At 44.8% G+C, this 19,181-nt stretch overlaps 1 protein-coding gene across 2 annotated transcripts in view; it reads left to right on the forward strand.

Moving 5' to 3' along the window:
* The window catches only part of SIN3A (SIN3 transcription regulator family member A), a 31,924-nt gene that overhangs the window by 9,594 nt on the left and 3,149 nt on the right, over window positions 1-19,181 (forward strand). For both annotated transcript variants that reach the window (XM_064668474.1, XM_064668475.1), the window contains exons 3-18: window positions 705-881; window positions 2,272-2,378; window positions 2,872-3,154; window positions 5,095-5,346; window positions 6,027-6,179; window positions 7,039-7,197; window positions 8,461-8,550; window positions 9,914-10,032; window positions 11,542-11,752; window positions 13,281-13,397; window positions 14,110-14,348; window positions 15,601-15,784; window positions 15,927-16,500; window positions 17,011-17,180; window positions 18,232-18,405; window positions 19,086-19,178. In XM_064668474.1, the coding sequence (XP_064524544.1) occupies window positions 705-881; window positions 2,272-2,378; window positions 2,872-3,154; window positions 5,095-5,346; window positions 6,027-6,179; window positions 7,039-7,197; window positions 8,461-8,550; window positions 9,914-10,032; window positions 11,542-11,752; window positions 13,281-13,397; window positions 14,110-14,348; window positions 15,601-15,784; window positions 15,927-16,500; window positions 17,011-17,180; window positions 18,232-18,405; window positions 19,086-19,178 (3,102 nt within the window). The remainder of the gene's footprint in view (window positions 1-704; window positions 882-2,271; window positions 2,379-2,871; window positions 3,155-5,094; window positions 5,347-6,026; window positions 6,180-7,038; window positions 7,198-8,460; window positions 8,551-9,913; window positions 10,033-11,541; window positions 11,753-13,280; window positions 13,398-14,109; window positions 14,349-15,600; window positions 15,785-15,926; window positions 16,501-17,010; window positions 17,181-18,231; window positions 18,406-19,085; window positions 19,179-19,181) is intronic.

Raw genomic sequence — 19,181 nt, forward strand, 5'->3', positions numbered from 1 at the left:
GGGTGTGTTGATGCTGGTAATGCTTCCTAAAAAGAACTTGAATGGATCTTGTTCATGAGGACAAAATAAAGTATATCCCATCTAAAAGAGGCTTGAATGGAAAACTGGGTTTGTGAAAATGATTTTCCAGATTGAAACTTTCCTGGTTTTAGGTTTGAAGGAGACCCAAAAGCGCATGCCTTCTGTTCCTTTCCCTGTTTTTCTAGGGGAAATACCAAGCTGAGTTTTCCCTTGAGCCTGCTGATGCCAGAGAGCCAGAATTTGACTTGACTGAATGTCAAGAGTGTAGAAGCTTGTAAAGATTCATTAACTCAGATTAGTACTTGTGATGGGAAAGGAGAGAACCTTGACTCTTGTCAGATTAAAAATCACATTTTATCCTCCTTTTGCTGGCCTTTATGTCACTGGACAGCCAGTGAGTGTGCAGGCTGGGGACAACCCGTGTTTGGAACCTGCTTGCAGGAAGGGCTCTCCTGTATTTGGAGTGTAGGATGAGAGTTGTCTTGATTTGTGTTTAGGTCTCTCTGGGTCTTCATTGAGGAAAACATAGCTATGTTTCAAGCAAGGTCATTAGCAGTCATGGCTAAAGCACAAACTGACTGTCTTCTGCTGCCTTAAAATTGTATTTCTGCATCTGGGAAGCCTGACCCTGCTCTCTTGCCACAAAGCCGTAGCCATACCTGACATCCTCTTTGTCTTGCCAGGTGTCAGCCGTGCCACAGAGCTCGAGCAGCCACGGGCCGGCCATCGCCACCGTCCACAGTGGGCACCACCACCCCGCGCCGGTGCAGCCCCACGGGAGCCAGGTGGTGCAGAGCCACACACACCCCACGCCCCCAGCCGTGCCCGTGCAGGGCCAGCAGCAGTTCCAGAGGCTCAAGGTAAGGCCAAGCAGTGCTGCCTGAAGTAAGACAACCTCTCCCTAAATCATTGGGCAGCCAGGGACCTTTTTCCATCCATTTTACCCCCCTGCTGCTCACCTTCTAAAAGCTTTCTTGACTAGGAGTAGATTCTTCTCGTGTTTGGAAGTCTGTTGAGTGCAGAAATGGACTTCTCTTTCTGCTGAAACCCTGTTGTTGCAAATACCATATTAAAAAAAATGGGACTTGCTAGAAAAAGATTTGGGGCAGGAAGGAAAAGGAAAAAAGTATTGCTCAGAGTATTTGTATGAATGGGTTAAATTGCCAAAACATTTGGTGCTTTTCTGAACACATGGCATATGTGGGTGGTTGTGTGGGAGTAATTTGGGAGTAAGGAAGGCTCTATTCTCAGATTACATGCTGTAAAATCCTCAAACAAGAAGAAAAGTCCACCAAAAATAACCCTTCTAAGTAGCCACATTTGGAGAAGGCACATACATATCAATTGATGCCCGTTTCTTAGTCTCTTCCAAATACGGTTGTGAGTCTTTTCTGGTTTTGGTGGAACCCTTTTGCTGAATGTGGGACACTTCATTTCTACAGAGCTCTCAAAACAGTTTCTAAAAGAGTAGTTCTTTCTCCCAGTGAAATCCATGGAAAATCCTTTGGTAATGCAAGGTTGGGGCTATACACGAGTCTTTATTCCTTTGCTGTTGTTTCATTTCAGACATTTCATAGAGGTCCTGTGTGCAGCTGCTGAGCATGTGGGCTGGCTGGGGCACAGAGACCCAGAGCTCTCGCATTAGGATGTGACTGTTCTTTCAGTACCTCTGAAAATTTGCTGTTGGTACACGAACAGTTCATAAACTTCTTGCTGTTTGAGGTGTAAAACAATTTACCGCCCACAGTTGCCATTTTCGAAACCTTTCTATGTCGAAATGAAATGTCTGGCTTTTTGAGAGAAGTGCAAGCGTGTACCTGGCAGGCATCTACTACACTGAATATCTCATTTCCACTTTCAGCTTATTCTTAGACTTCCATAATAATTTCCACATATGAATGCAGGAAAAATACTCAGTCTAGTTCTGTTTGTCCTAGCAGTCACTTCAGTGATGGTAAATTTGGAATATGTTTTTCTCTGAGTAATTCTGCTGATATCTGTTGCTTTTTTTCCCCCCCTTTTTGTCTCTTTTTGGTACAGTTTTATCTCGTGGGCAGGAGTGGGGAGTGAGTACCTCTTACTCAAATGGTGCTGGTAGTACACTAACCAGGCTCACGAGCTTTTTGCTCCTTAATTCCTTGCCCAGGCTCAGGGCTGACAGCTGTGTTTCAAATAACACGTGTTTTGCAGAACAATGGGAGGTGAAATCAAGACTTCTCTGCTAATATAACCCATCTGGTCTGTCTCCAGGTGGAGGATGCATTATCTTACCTTGACCAGGTGAAGCTGCAGTTTGGTAGCCAGCCACAGGTCTACAATGATTTCTTGGATATTATGAAGGAATTTAAGTCTCAAAGGTAATGAGCTGCATTTTGCTTCTTCCTTCCAGGTTAGAAAGAGCGTACGTGGACATGGGAGTACAGGGCAGGAGCTAAATTCTGTCCTTTGTGTGCAGATTAATGCACCTGGACAATGATATAAAAGCAATTGTGTGCTTTATTTTCTGAAAATTAAATGCATCCCTTCATTTATACGAAATCTCTGCATAGAGTGGGAGTTCACAAGTTCAGCCTTGATAGCTGATTCATCTGGCTGTCTGGTTGTCTGCCCATTAATAATGGTCAGACTTGGAACTAGATCTTGTAGATTATAAAATGCTGGCTGGGCTAATAAAATAACGTTAATATCACTCTTCAGTTCAGCGATGTGCTTATAGGAATCAGTTTTGCATTGTTTCATAGGGTAAAGGTAATAAGGGAGAAAACCTAATGGAGAATTCCTCTGTGGAGAACTTTGTCCCACTGAAAGGTCCCAGAGGATGATGAGGTTGTTACCTTGTTCCTTCCTCAGCATCGACACTCCGGGAGTGATCAGCCGCGTATCGCAGCTCTTCAAGGGCCACCCAGACCTGATCATGGGTTTCAACACCTTCTTGCCACCTGGTTACAAGATTGAGGTGCAGACCAATGATATGGTGAACGTGACAACCCCGGGGCAGGTTCACCAGATCCCCACTCACGGCCTGCAGCCCCAGCCACAGCCCCAGCCGCAGCATCCATCGCAGCCTTCAGCGCAGTCGACCCCGACACCAGCACAGCCGGCGCCGCAGCCCACACCTGCCAAAATCAGCAAGGTGAGAGGCTTTGGGTGACCTACACTGATAGCACAGGGAACCTGCTGCCTCCAGCTGAAGCTGGTGTGGAGCTAGAGAGTGAAAAATTAACTTCCACGCTGCTTTTCCGTAGTATTTGTGAACTTCCACGCGTTCTGCTTCTGCTGTCGTATTAGTTCCTCATTTTCCAACTTCAAGATGCAGTCATAGCTAATTTGATAGCAATTCAAATAAACTTTTCCAAATATTAACGGTTTGGAAAAGCCTCATTGCTGTCAGTGGAGAACTGAAGGACACTCAGAGCATCTGGTAAATGGTACACATGTTATTCAGGAAGTGATTCAGCAACGCTGGGGAAAAGGTTCATAGTTGAAAGCACTGGGAACACATTAACTGCCTGCTTGTGTGTATGTTGTCTTAGAATAACTAAAGTCCCAAGAAATTCCTCATAAAACAGAGGTCGTGATGAAGATGTTCCTTTTGGTGTGAAAGTGTGTGTATGCTTTCAAATGGCTGGAGCAATTAAGCCTTTAGGAAACCTTGGTTTGTTATTTAGTGGCTTCTGCATTGCTTGAAATCTTGTTTTCAGATTGGATCATTTTTGTAAAGGAGTTGGACTAGACTATGATTCATACATCAGCTGGATGGGTGCAGGCAACATCTACAGGGCAAGAATTTAGGCAAGATGACCATGATGTTGACTGTTGGTATTGGTGTGTGTGCCCAAAACAGAGACCTTTCAATAACAAAGGGAATTTGACTCTGGTTTAGATGTAATCCAGATGCTACTGTCCAAAGGGTGTATTTTACATGACTGGAAACAGAATATGATAATAGGCATTCAAGGAGATTGCTCCAGATAAAATATCATGGATTTTAACCTCAAAATGCAGCAATATTTCAGAGTCTTAGGTAGGGAAAGAATCTCTTAAGTTTCAAGGGTTAATCCCCAAACTGCACAGTTAGCTAGCAGCTGGCTGGAAAACAAAAAAAAAAAAGGGGGAGAATATGCAGTTAGAAAGCAGCAGGATTTAGAGTGTGGCAGCTAGCTGATCTCTGGGCAAACATTGTGGGGACGTGCAACCTCCTGTTCAGAAATGGCAAAAAAAAAAACACGTGGTAAGAGGTTTGCAAAGTTGGAAACTGCAGATCATTTCAGAATGAACTTAACTGTGCCAGATTTCAAGTATTTTTTCCAAAGAAGTATTACATGCTCTCAGTGAAGAGCTAGCAGTCTCTTACTTATCACCATGGGATAAGTGGGTTTTCTCCCCATCAACCTGCAAAAAGTTGAACTATCTTTGCTGAAACTTTAAAATGAACCTGAGGGACAGGCTAAATAGTGAGGTAATGTCCCTACCAGGCAGGTAAAGCCGTAGGTGAGCAAGGCAGGACCTTGTAACAGGATATTTCTGGCCATCCTAAGACAGTTGTCTACACTGTCAATCCTGAAAATTCTGTGTAATACAAGTTTTGAAATTTAAAAGATAAGGGGGATAAGTACTTCCATTTTCATTTAAAATTGCCAGCTCAAAACTAAATTTCCCCTGGCTGTTTGGTGTCCAAAAGACACTGTTAGGAGTTTTCAAAAGAATTACTTGCTGTCTGCTCTTTGTGTCAAGAAATTCCAGTTTTCCCTTGCTGTTGCCTTTTTACATTCCAGAATTCTTCACTAGAGGCAAAATAACTTAGCGTTGGAGCAAGCCATACCTATACATTATGGCTCTGTTAAATTTTTGAGGTATTTTGTGTCTCTTGTCAGGTTTCAGTCCAAAGGAATTAACAAGGGAAATCAGCTTAATTACAGCAGCTTGAATGGTCCTGGTGTTTTGTCTTCCTGATGCGGTTTAGTCTTTGCTGGCCCACTAAATATTTATCTGTCCGTAAGTGGATTTAAAAGGGCCTTTATCCCAAACATAAAGCAATCTGCTAGTTTCTAACACAGTTTGTTTTCTTCTCAGCCATCACAGTTGCAGGCACATACTCCTGCCAGCCAGCAAACTCCCCCGATTCCACCGTACGCATCACCACGCTCGCCGCCGGTCCAGCCTCACACGCCCGTGACAATCTCTCTGGGAACCACACCATCCCTGCAGAACAATCAGCCCGTGGAGTTTAATCATGCCATCAACTATGTCAACAAAATCAAGAATCGGTTCCAGGGACAGCCAGACATCTACAAAGCCTTCCTGGAGATCCTCCATACGTATCAGGTGAGTGTTAAAAATACGAATTTGGGTCTACGTGTGGTTGTTTCTCTGCCTTGGGGAGGTAACTGTGTCTGTCCAAAACTTGCATTTGGGTCTTCTGCTGAATTAGCAGTGGCCAGCAAGTGATCATAGAGTGGTTTGGGTTGGAAGGGACCTTAAAGATCATCTGGTCCAACCCTTTGCCATAAACAGGGACACTTTCCACTAGATCAGGTTGCTGCAAGCCCCGTCCAGCCTGGTCTTGAATTCTGCTTAAACTAAGCAGAATCTTTGCAAGTTAAAAGATTACGTAGCAGCATGAAGTAATAGATTTGAGTTCCTAATCCTTGTTTGGAAATCTCTGAAATGCCTGTTTAAAAATTGGATTTGGTGTATTTCCATGAGTATGTGTCAGGAAGAGACAACGTGGCTGTAGCTGTATGTTAAAAGCAAAAAAAAACCCTTCCTTGATGAGTGTCCTACTAGTCCAGGGCCAGTTGGCCATTTAGTATACATTTTATAGTATATATAACTGTAGGTATTTAGAATATATAAGAATCATATAACGTAGTATAGTGGTTTAAGTAAGATGCCAAGACCTTTGTTGTTTCATTCTTTGTATCACCAGGGGTTTGTTTATTTTTTCTTTGTCACTTAAATAGTTTGTGCATCCTTTCTTCTGACACTTGTCTTTCCTCTGGCAGAAGGAGCAGCGTAATGCCAAGGAGGCAGGAGGGAACTACACGCCGGCCCTGACAGAGCAGGAGGTGTATGCACAGGTGGCTCGCCTCTTCAAGAACCAGGAGGATCTGCTCTCGGAATTTGGGCAGTTCCTGCCTGATGCTAACAGCTCTGTGGTGAGTAGTCTTGGAGATAGGCTAAAATAACTAGTGAAAACTGGTCTGTATGTAGCCAGAGTTCAGAAAAATGTGCTTTTGATGTTTGTTTCTTGGGTTCTGTTTTGGGGGTTTTTTTGGAGCAATCTTTTAGTGAATGTGGGAATGAGATCAGCAGGATAGCTGTTTTCTGGCTGTAACTTGTCTTTTAAATAACCTCTATTTTGAATGCAATTCCTTTGCCTAAAAGGATTGTTCTAAGACTGCTGTAACTGCAGTAAAATACATTGGTCATCTAGAGCTTGGAGGAGCAGCAGACCTCACCTGCAGAGCTGCATCCAGCTCTGGGGTCCCCAGCACAGGAAGGACATTGACTTGTCAGAGTGAGTCCAGAGGAGGCCACCAAGATGATTAGAGGGATGGAGCAGCCCTTCTGTGAGGAAAGGCTGAGAGAATTTGGACTGTTCAGCCTGGAAAAGAGAAGACTTAGGGATCACCTAACTGTAGCCTTCCAGTACCTGAAGGGTGCCTAAAAGAAAGATGTAGACAGACTTTTTACAAGAGGATAAGGGGAAATGGATTAAAACTAAAAGAGAGTAGGTTTAGGTTAGATATTAGAAAAGAATTCTTCCCTGTGAGGGTGGTGAGGCCCTGGCACAGGTTATCCAGAGAAGCTGTGGCTGCCCCATCCAGGGAAGTGACCAGGGTCAGGTTGAATGGTGCTCTGAGCAGCCTGGTCTAGTGAAAGGTGTCTTTGACATGGCAGGGGGCTGGAACTTGAATGATCGTTAAGATCCTTTCCCGTCCAAACCATTATGTGATTCTCTGATTTTGGGTGGAACTTGGCCCTAATGGTCTTATGGGTTTGTCTCTGAACAAGCTGTTGAGTAAGACAACTGCAGAGAAAGTGGAATCTGTCAGGAATGATCATGGGGGCACAGTGAAGAAGCCACAGCTCAACAACAAGCAGCAAAGACCCAACCAGAACGGCTGTCAGATCCGACGGCACCCAGGGACTGGAGCGACCCCTCCCGTGAAGGTAAGAGTGTGTGCTTCTCCTTCAGCATCCATCTGTTTGTCCCAAGAGGCTGTGGCAGAGCAAGATGTGTTTTCCAAGTCCTTGTGATTTTTGTGGTGTAGGCTGCAGTTTGAGAACTTGGAAACTAATGCTTGTCTTTTAAAGGAAGCTTTTGCAAGTCCTTGTTTCCAAGCACAAGCCTTTGCCTCTGATTTTTGCAATCTGGTGGTTGTTACCTGTGCCTGAGGGTGGGAATAGTTACTTTAATGGCTTGAGAAAATAGGGCTTTCACCACTTTATTAGGAATACATACTTCTATTAGCAGTGTTTAATTAGGGGGAGTTGTGGTATGTGGAGACAAGTGTCAGTAACACCACAAAATAAACTTGTCCAAAATTTGTAGCAAATGTTCCTAAGGCATGTAGGAAAAGAACAGCTGAGGAAAAGATAAAAGTGTGCCTGAAAGCTTTGTTGTAGTAGAACTTGGAGCAGATGCAGTGGAATCATGATTGCTCATCTTTCCAGTGATAAACCTTTTAATACAATGATGAATGATTATTCTCTCAGCAGAGTTTGCCCTTTTCAAATGACACACGATTTGTGAGAGCAGTGAGGCTTTGTAGTGTAACAAAAATGGTCCTGTGGCCAGGTGGCTTCGTGTTTATGCATGAAGGATAAGTTTGCCTGCTTTATTTGAGGGCAGTATATCTTGCTTTGTGATGAAAAACATTAGCAGGCATAATTGTATCATTTAAATCCAGTGATTTACGTCCCCTTCTGTCCTTTCTCCTCCTCTTCAAATCAAGAGCAGCAAAACAAAACATGTTTTGGGGGCAGCTTTCTGAGGATGGAGAGGGCAGGGCTGGTATAGGGAAAATAAAGGATCTTGAAGTGGAATGCGAGAGAGAAAAACATTATAATAATTCTGTGGAGGTGTAAGACTTACAGAACTGGATGAGAGATAGGAAAAAACATTTATTCTGGTAGTTTTGCAAACTAGGTAGAAAAATAAGATATGGTGTAGTGTGATTGTTTCAATCAGCTAGTTACAGAAAAGAGTGCAACAGAATATTACAAATATTTGGAGTTGCATGCTACTTATTAGTAACTTGTAGCACAAGTTTTAATAGTTGTTTCCTTCCAAAAAAAGCAAGCTTTCTTTTATTTGAAAGCACATGATGGGGTCAGGAAGCTAACACCCATTTGTGATAGATAATCAAATGATCTCAACTTGCTGAACACCCCTTTTATTTTTTTTCTTGCCCTTCTTTTTTGTCTTAACAGAAGAAACCGAAGCTGCTTGGTTTAAAAGACCAGTCTCTGGCAGAAGCCAGCAAGCATGGTGTGGGGACAGAATCTCTCTTCTTTGAGAAGGTGACAAATGGGGTACAGAGGTTGCATGTCATTGGTGTATGTCCTTTGTTTGTATACATCTGGATTTTTATCACAGTGAAGTATGTGAGGTTTACACCACCCTGATAACATTTCTCAGCTTGACCTCAGATGTATCCTGTGACCTCTAAGTCAATTTTTAAAAACTGATGGAATTTTTTACATGTGTCTTTTCCCCAGAGCTCCTTCTCCAGCTTTCCACCCGCTGCTGCTGCAGTTTCTTTGCAGGAATGGGAATTTTTTTACTGTAACCCACACTCCAAATTGTTTTCCCCTTTATGAAATCGCTGTACAGTTGATGATGTGCATGGCTTGTCTTACTGTGTTGGCACAGCTTGTACCCATCCACAACCACCTGCCTGCAGTGGGGGAGCTCAGTTTACAAAGCAGCTAATTCACATTTACATTGGGTTGGGGTTTTTTTCCCCTGAGATATTAATCTAATTAATTGCACAGTTGTTACCTGTTGCTGACTTAGCACACAGAACAAGTGAAGGAAACATGGGATGTTTCCAACTGGTACCTTGGTGTCTTCTCTAAGATGTCCATACATTTCCTTATAGCTCAGAGGGGAGTACAGAATGATCTTAAAACAATCTTTTAAGGTAACAGTCTTGGTTGCTCCCTGATGATGTGGTGAATTTTGCAGTGTACTGGAGACTAGGTAGTGGTAACCTGGAACAAATTTATTGCCTGGAGGATGTGTAGGTGTTAACATGAGTAAACCTAGAAAGCCATGCTGTGGAATTATAACCGTAATGATGAATCCCTTAATAATGATAGATCTCAGTCTGATGCATAGATCCAGCTGTTCCCATGGGAAAGGTAATGGTGTCGGGATGGATAGTTTGGTTTCCTCATTCTGTGAAGATCAGGGTTACAGAAGCAGGATTGTCTGTGATAACCCAAGCTGGAAGCAGGCAGAGGCTGGAGAGGTTGTTACCCAGGGCACAGGTCTCATACCTCTGCTCCCTACTTGAAATGTTCTCTGGAGTTTAAAGGCAGCCTGGGTGGGTTTGTGATGCTGCAGTTGTGACTGATGTTGTCCACAATTTTGTCATCCAGCTGTTAGGAGTTCTTTGAAGGACTTAATTCTTCACTTGCAACTCCTTTCTTAGAGTAATGCCCCAGAGCTGACGTTGCAGGGGATCCCCAGCATGGGAGCAGCTCTCATCAGTCCCAGTTCATCTGGCCCTATTTGCAGGGCAAGTTCTCTATGTTTAGCTCACTTAAAGCTTTGTGTGCAACAGTGAGAAGCACAGTGTAAAATCCAGGTCTCCTGCTTCTCACCCTGTTTGATCTCACCCTGACAGCTACTCTTTTTCTCTTTTCCCCTCTCCATTAGGTCCGCAAAGCTCTGCGTAGCACAGAAGCATATGAAAACTTCCTCCGCTGCCTGGTTATTTTCAACCAGGAGGTTATCTCCAGGACTGAGCTCGTGCAGTTGGTTTCCCCGTTCCTCGGGTAAGTCCAACCCCTTTCCCTACACAAGGCAAGAAGGTTAATCTCCTTGGTCTGTTTCTGTTGTGGAGCCAGGAAAGAAACACTGACTTCCATGGTCTTCTGCGCTGCCCTTTCGTATTCCTTATCTGAGAGAGAGGGATTCCCAGCTGTGTCTTGACAGGCAGCATGCAAGAGAAGTTGCTTGCTGTGTTTCTTCCTTTTCAAGAAGAACCAAAAAAATTATTCAGCAGCCTGTTATTGCAGTTTCTTCCTCTGGAATTACGGATTATGTCATTTGAGAAAAGACTGACTACTTAATTATATTGGAAATATCCCTCAAAAAAACCAGAGTGCTGATGTAAACTCACTGAAGTTTCCAAAAAGTGGCTGAATTCTGTTGTGAAGCCAAAAATGTTAAGGAACACAATGGTTTAAATAGGAACTATGACTTCCATGATTGTCAATACTGTACAGAACAACTCTTACTAATCGTCCAAAACCAACTGATATCCTCTCATCAACTTTGGGCAGCAGGATTAATGTTCCTTCTGCCTGTGAATTGAGTTCCTGGTTCCAAGGGAGAAGGCAGTAGCAACATAAATTGGGTTCAGGACCCTATTACAGTGGCTGCTGTGCAAAGAAACTGCCCCAAGATGCTTCCACTTGCTCCGTACCTCCACTGGAGTTAGTCAGGCATCAGCAGGATATTACCTTTAGGTAAGGTGCAGTATTTGACAAAAAAAGGTAAATCTGTATTTCTCCCATCTACTGCCTGTGCTCCTAACTCTAGGGATGAATATTTGCATTGGGGAAGGTATAATACAGCTTTTTTTATTCTGGAGTTGGACATTATCTTTTGCAATGGATAAGCAGTGATTCAATTAGCCTCAGGAACAGGTTCAATTCCTTGTATCGCTGGAGCTTTGCATGAGTGGATTTGAACAAATGCAGTATTTTAGACTAATAAACTCTTCAGGAAACTTTACAAACAGGCGAACTTGGGCCTTGCAGATAAAGGCTTCTCCATGATTTGTGCTTCTCTGTGTAGTCTGGTTGAAGCAATTGCTCAGCACTGAAACCTTTTGCTGTGTAGGTACAGAATCTCTTTTCAGTTGTTTCTTGCTGCTTTTGGAAAGGAATGGTCTGGTTTAAGGTCCAAACCATTGGCAAACAACTAGGCATCTGGCATAAGTTCACTACAGGGGTAGTTTGGGAGACCCAGATGTGACCCTGCCATGAGTGCACTCCTTGCAGCGAAAGCTCTGGCTGCTTTTCCTTGCTTGACACTAATCCTAAAGCACCCTAGTTGCACCAAGAGAGCAGTCCACCACCTGATCAACAACAGGTTCCTGCTTCCCACCTGGTCAGGCTCTGTGGAAGTGGGATTGAGCAGAGAGAGTCCTCTCTCACCGTATTGATAATTCAGAAGGGTGTCTTGGGCGCTGTCTGTAGCAATCAGTTCAGCATCACAGCTCAGCACTGTTTGATTTCTACTCAGCTAATTTTTCACTTCGTTCCTCTTATTTTTAGGAAATTCCCAGAATTGTTCACTTGGTTTAAAAACTTCCTGGGGTATAAAGAGTCTGTTCACATGGAGACATATCCAAAGGAACGGGCTACTGAGGGGATTGCCATGGAGATAGACTATGCCTCCTGTAAGAGGCTGGGCTCCAGCTACCGAGCCTTGCCCAAGAGCTACCAGCAACCCAAGTGCACGGGGCGGACTCCGCTGTGTAAAGAGGTAAGGTGGGAATTGTGTGGCAGAGGAAGGCTCTTGGCAGCCTTTTCAAAGGGTTGGAGCAAGGGCGAGCAAAATGGAACAGGACGGGGGGGGTTATTTTGTATCCCTGCGCAGTGTTGAAAAGGTTCTTGGGGATGTTAGGGCGTCTGGTGGTGCTGGGCATGGAGCTGGGGCCAGGCTTAGCACTGATCCAGCACTGATCCATGCTGCTCCTGCACCCAGGTGTGTGTGGGCAACACCATCCTGGCTCAGGATCATCATGGTGCGTGTCAGAGCCCGAGGTGAGCACACCCAAGGTATTCCTAGTGTCACTCCTCCAAATATCTGGATCATATCCAGAACCTGTTGCACAGGGCGAGGCGTCAGTCTAGGAATTGGGTTATGCTGGAAGCTGGCTGGGAGTTGGGATACCCACGTGGCTTTGATGGTTGGCATCAGCTCCTCTCCAGTGGTGTTTGTGAAAGGGTTGCATGGAGCATTGATAAGCAGCTGGGAAAAAACCCACTAAATAGTTATGATGTTTAATTACTGACCTAATGCTTCCACATTTTATTTATGATGTTTTACATAGTACAACCTGTGAAAGGAACATTAAGATTACAAACTCAAACACTCCAAGTAGGAAATGATAGAATTAGTTTTCTGTGTGGTCTTCATGTGATCTCAGGGATCCTTTACAAGATAGCATGTAATTCAAGATTATTGCTACCTTTTCCCCTAAATTCCCACTTAATCTGCTTTCAGAGTTGTCTCTAGGCCAGCTTTAAAATAAAATCACGTTTTCCATAGACAGATTCTCCCATGTATTCCCTCACATGCCTCTTTGTTTCTCCCTGAAATGTTGAGGTTTTAATTTAAGTCCTGACACATCTCTCAAAAACATCTTGTGTGATGCAATTACAAACTTTCCTTCCTGTGAGAATCTAATGACTCAGTTGTTCAGGCTTCGGGTTTATGAAAACTGGGCCTGGCTTTCAAGACTGCCTGCCAAAATCGTCATTTCTTTGTCCTTAGCATCTCTGAGGTTGGGGTTTTTTTTAATTTATTTTTTAATGTTCTGTTCCTATATTGAAAGCTGCAAGTGCTCAGCTGCTTCGTTATGAAAGGTGATGCTGGGGTATGTTTTATACTCCCAATTAGCCTTATTTGGAGGCAGCAACAGAATCCTGTCTGTCAGGTCTGCTGTGGTGACCACCCAGTGCTGGCAGTGGTGAATAACACACGAGAAACCAGCTGGTTGTGCTTGACTAATCCAAAGTAGCAGAAAAGCTCCTTTCACCTCTATTTTTCTTTTCCCTTGCAAGTTTTTTCCTAACAGCTCCACGTAGTGAGTTTTTCAGACTGCCTGGATGTTTGGGTTCTGGCTGTTTGGGGTTGCTCTGTGAATGCTGGGCTTTGGAAGGGGCACACGGTTTTTCCAGCTGGGGAATTAGATCGTCCCATCAGAAAACTGAGCTTGGACCTGGCTGAGCATGGCTCCCTTGGAACACTGACCATGACTCTTGTTCTCCCTCTGTCTCCCTCAAAGGTTTTGAATGACACCTGGGTCTCCTTCCCATCCTGGTCTGAAGACTCCACATTTGTGAGCTCCAAGAAGACACAATACGAAGAGCACATCTACAGGTGTGAGGATGAACGTTTTGAGGTAAATTGTTTTCTCCTTGACTGATGTCTCAGAAAGCTCTGTTCTGTGAACAGCTAATGAGCTTGATGTAAGGATAGCTTTAATGCCACATCTTAGAATCTCTTTTTATTGTGTCTGTTACAATAAAAATTTTTAGGCATAACAGCTTGTGTTCCCTTAATGCAAGAAGCAGTGGCTGCATAACCACTAAGCTGCCATTGCTGCCCCTCACTTTTTCTTGGAGCTCTTGGTTCACCCCACTCCACATTAAATTGTTGAATGGCCAGCATGGAATTGCTGCATATTTTCTGTTCATCCTGCCCATGCAGTGCATGAGAACATGCATTTCCCTGTAATCATCAGAAAAACGATACATTCAGGATGTTAAATGACTGACACCTTGACTGGAAGTGGAAGTTAGCTTGGCAATTACCTGAATCCACTCGGATTTGGTACATCCTTTTGTAGACTAACTGTCAGTTGTGTTCTATTTCCAGCTGGAAAATGTAATTTCCGAACAGTATAATTCTGGTAGCCTTTAAATTCTTATGCAGTATTATCTAGGTAGCAGATAAAATATAATTGGATTATTTTAGAGCAGCTGAACACAAAAGTGCTCTAGTACACCTTGTTAAACAGCCACGGCTTCTTGTTTCATGTCACTTGAATGTTTGCCTCCGTGAAGTATCATGTTTTGTCTATTCAACGATGGCTAATGCGCTGTTCTCTCCAGCTGGATGTTGTCTTGGAGACCAACCTGGCAACCATCCGCGTTCTCGAGGCAATCCAGAAGAAACTGTCGCGCTTGTCTGCCGAGGAGCAGGCCAAATTCCGGCTGGACAACACCCTGGGGGGCACCTCGGAGGTGATCCACCGCAAGGCTCTGCAGAGGATATATGCTGACAAAGCCGCCGACATCATCGATGGGCTTCGGAAGAACCCATCCGTGGCTGTTCCCATTGTACTGAAAAGGTACTGACTGCCCTAGCACCCTGCCCCAGGTGCTCTTCCAAAGGGTGACACACCGTATGTGGTCCAAATCTATGGAAAAGTGGCTGATTTCTGCCCCTAAGGGGTGTGACCTCCACGAGGCTGTAGATTTGCCCTGAAGGGTTGTTGCTGCCCCATCCCTGGAAGTGTTCAAGGCCAGGTTGGATGGGTCTTGGAGCAACGTGGTCTAATGGAAGATGTCCCTTCCCATGGCATGGGGGTGGAATGAGATGAGCTTTCAGATCCCTCCCAACCCAAACTATTCTGTGATTCTATTATTCTATGAAATTAAGAAGTTCATATATGTTCTGGTCAGTTGGTGTATTCCATAATAATCACCCAGAAAGAGGGTTTTACCCTTCTGAAAAAAATCCTTACAGCTCAACTGGAAAGATATAAAGCTTTTGTTGTCTCCTCTTAAACCTTGTTTCTTCCCCAGTGTCAGCACCACGTGTAAGATAAGGAAACTGTACTGTGTGGAGTGTCCTAGGGCTAAACGTGATCCCTTTCCAGTCCCATGGCTGTGGGCTCAGATCATGGTGGCTGTGCTACCCTCAGATTCCCAGTCCTGTTTCTGTTGTCAACCTCCCCTTCCTCAGTTAAGAAAAGGGAGTGGATGCTGCAACTCCTTGGGGCAGCTCAAGGAGATGTGTGAGCAGTAGATACTCTTTCTCAGTCACTTTTTGTCTCTGTGGGACTGTTGGTCTTGTGTTTGGGTTCTGGAGCTGGGGGTAGCAACCTTCCTGTGATACCTAGGTCCTAGTTTTTCCACCCTACTGCAAGGACACTCTTCTTGAACTGAGTCGGGGATGCTTTGCTTGGGATACTGAGTCAATGTTTAGGAGTCCATTCCCAGGTCACTCAGGTGTCCATGCTTTGTTCATCATCCAAACTAAGCTGCTCCTGTTCCACAGCTGGAGCTACATGACTTCCTGGAGATTTCTGAGAGACCAGAACCAACTCTTTTGGCTTTTTTGTCCCTTTATCCCCTCTTCCTACTGTGGACAGCAGGGCTACTTTGTTTAGGTGGTTTTACTTGGATGTGAAAAAAAAAAACCCCAGAATTCTTTCTCCAGAGAGCATGTCCAGGTGTAAACCTCCTTTCTTTGAGATGTCTTTCATTCCTGCCTGTTTCATCAGGAGTTCAGCTCTTCTCAACACTCACCAGGAGCCACGGGCCTGGGTTTTTCTGACATGCTCACCTCTTAGCTCACCCTTGTTTTCTCAATCCAAGGTTAAAGATGAAAGAGGAAGAGTGGCGAGAAGCCCAGAGAGGATTTAATAAAGTCTGGCGAGAGCAGAATGAGAAGTATTACCTGAAATCCTTGGACCACCAGGGCATCAACTTCAAGCAGAATGATACCAAGGTCCTGAGGTCAAAGAGTCTTCTCAATGAGATTGAAAGCATCTATGATGAGGTAAGATAGTCACCAAGAGTTTCCTTCCCTCAAACTTATGTACTTTGCTAGTGCAGTTTCAGTTCCTGTTCCTCGCTGCCCGATGAGGGAGGAAGAGAGAGGTGATTTAGGCTGATTTCTGTGCTGTATTTCTCCTTTGTAGAGGCAAGAGCAGGCTTCAGAAGACAATGCTGGAGTCGCCACAGGCCCACACCTCTCGCTAGCCTACGAAGACAAGCAGATCCTGGAAGATGCTGCCTCTCTCATCATCCACCACGTGAAGCGGCAGACGGGAATCCAGAAAGAGGACAAGTACAAAATCAAGCAGATCATGTATCACTTCATTCCAGACCTGCTGTTTGCTCAGCGAGGTGAACTCTCAGATGTGGAAGAGGAGGAAGAAGAGGAAATGGATGTGGATGAAGCTACTGGGGCTGCAAAAAAGCACAACGGCGTTGGGGGCAGTCCTCCCAAAACCAAGCTGATGTTCAACAACACGACGGCCCAGAAGCTGCGGGGCATGGATGAGGTCTACAACCTCTTCTACGTTAACAGCAACTGGTACATCTTCATGAGGCTGCACCAGATCCTGTGCTTGCGGCTGCTGCGGATCTGCACCCAGGCCGAGCGGCAGATCGAGGAGGAGACGCGGGAACGGGAGTGGGAGAGGGAAGTGCTGGGCATAAAGCGAGACAAGAGTGACAGTCCTGCCATCCAGCTGCGACTGAAGGACCCCAGTGAGTGACTTCTGATGGAAGGCTGGGGGAGAAAGGTGCTTCTGTTTGTAGCGTGGTAACAGGGCTTGTTTGGTGTCTTCAGGCATGTGACGGCAGCGACCCTTAAAGATTGGGGGTTCTCTTTTCTTATCCCTGGGCAGCACTAGGAAGATGGGAAGATATGGGGAACATGGGACTTGAATAGCAGAAGGATAATATGCAGCAGTTATTTCATAAAAGCTTTCATTTTACACTTACATACCAAAAGTATCTTTCAAGCTTCCTAACTAAACTAACTTTTCTTAAAAAGTCTTTCAGAAATAAAGACCTCATGGAGGAGGCTAGAGGTAGAAAGCGAGAGATTAAGGAAAGAACTGTGGCCTTAAAAGGAGTTAATCGTGTTCATAAAAGACAAGTTTAACCCTATTCCAGTAACTCTTCAACTTGAATGGGTCACCTGAGGACCAAAGCTCAGAGCAACCCTTCTTGGGGGGGTGGTATGTTCATCTCTCCCCTTCTCTCCTGTTGCAGTGGACATTGATGTCGAGGATTATTACCCGGCCTTCCTGGACATGGTGCGCAACCTCCTGGACGGGAACATGGACTCGTCGCAGTACGAGGACTCCCTGCGCGAGATGTTCACCATCCACGCCTACATCGCCTTCACCATGGACAAGCTGATCCAGAGCATCGTTCGACAGGTGACTGCAGCAAAGCCTGGGAAGCAGGTGGGGCGGGGTGGAGGAAGCAGACAGGTTGTTCTCTGCACGCTGGAGGCAGAGTGTTGTGTGCCTAAATGGAGAATTTCAGGGGTAAGCAGGTAGATTCAGGGTGGGTTTTAACCGTCACATAGAGACATGGCAGAAGGTAATTTCTGATCCATTTAAATTATTGAGAATATCCTCCACATGTACACAGAGTTGTTCTTGTTTTCTGGATGTTTTAGGATGTCAGTATTTAAAGCATCTCCAGAGTTAATTTAGCTTTAACTTTGAAAAAAAGTTAAATGACATTTAAATAGTTCCTTTGCTTTCCATCAGTGCTGTAGGAGCAGTGTGTGCCTTTTCTAAAAACGTTTGTCTCTTTTTATCTGGCTGCTGGAGTAGCTCATTTTGGCTGTTAAACTCCAGTCCTTTTTTTTGGGCTGGTAGGAAGAATGCGTGAGCAAGGGGAAAATTCTTATTGTGTGTTTTTTGTACTACAAAGACCAAAAACAAACACAAGGGGCTGAAAGTGGAATGGCCTGAAAGGCCTTTCCTCTTTCAGGAGGGTAGAGTTGCTCTTCAGAAGCCCTTCAGTCCAGAGATTAACTGAACTCAGAAGACAGTCGGAGAGACTTTTGATTTTTAAACTTGTACAAAATATGGATTTGATCCTAAACCTCCCACCTCTTCCCTCAAACACAGCAGCAGCCTCTTGGTGAGGGGGGGATATACTGTGTCACGGCACTCTGGCCCTTCCTCCCCTGCTGCTGATCAGAGTATTCCCTGCCCGTAGTTTTTCTCTGAGTAGTTGTACTTTGCCACCTCCTCATTTTTTTAAAGCTATTATGGCTTTTTTACAGAGCAGCAGTGATCATCTGCAACCGGAAGAAGCTAAACTCATGCCTTTTCAACTTTTTTTTTTTTCCTCCTTTTGCTTGAGCTTAAACGCCCGGTTTAAGCTCACGGTTTATTTCTTTCTATTCTGTGCTGATGGTCACGTAGCAGCCTCCCCCGGCAAACACCCTGCCCCTGTTCTTCCTTTTTGCAGCTCCAGCACATAGTGAGCGACGAGATCTGCGTGCAGGTGACAGACCTTTACCTGTCGGAGAACAGCAACGGAGCCACGGGAGGTCTTCTCGCTTCCCAGTCTTCTCGTACGCTTCTGGAGGCCACGTACCAGCGCAAAGCTGAGCAGCTCATGTCCGAGGAGAACTGTTTCAAGGTAGAGCTGGGCCGGGAACCACAGTGTAAAAGCAGCACGAGCCCTTTAAGAAGGGAGAGGCACTAGTCTTTTTAAAAAAAGACCCTTGTTCAGGCAGCCAAAAACGAAGAAAATTAACCCCATCCCAGCCAAAACCGGCACGCGCGTTGCCAGCTTTTGGGACGTAGGTTAATGCTTCTGTAAGGGCCCCTCAGAAATGAGGTTTGAAGGAGGAATGTATTTCCTGGAACACCAGTCAGTATCCCCTGTGCTTCACAGCAGCTTTGGGCTGTATCATACTGACTGCTTGGCTGTCACTGGTTTTAATTTGGTAGTTCAAACTCTCCTGTTTCTCTGGTGTCTCAGATTTGTTGACTGTGGGGAGATTTGCTACTACTGCCTGGGCATTAAATCCCTGCTGCCTGCATACATTGCTAATAAACCTGTGCTAATCAAATCCATGCTTCCTTTGCCAAAGAGGCAGGAAGTGGTCAGGCCCTTTCTGAGCCTGTAAAGTACTTTGGATAAATGCCTCAGTGTATAATATCTCTTCCCTTGCCCTCAAACTTATTTTGGGGGCTCAAGAGGGTTTCCCTTAAAAGTCTGCCAACTTTCTTCATTCTCCCTTTGCCCCAGTGGGATGTGAAGGTGTTTTCTATTTCAAACATATTACTGAAGTCCCTTCTGCTCTTTCTTTATAGCTGATGTTCATTCAGAGCAGAGGTCAAGTTCAGTTAACCATTGAGCTGCTGGATACAGAAGAGGAGAACTCAGATGACCCTGTGGAAGCAGAGGTA

Source organism: Pseudopipra pipra, chromosome 12 (genome assembly GCF_036250125.1).
Source record: "Pseudopipra pipra isolate bDixPip1 chromosome 12, bDixPip1.hap1, whole genome shotgun sequence".
Classification (NCBI taxonomy): Eukaryota; Metazoa; Chordata; class Aves; order Passeriformes; family Pipridae; genus Pseudopipra; species Pseudopipra pipra.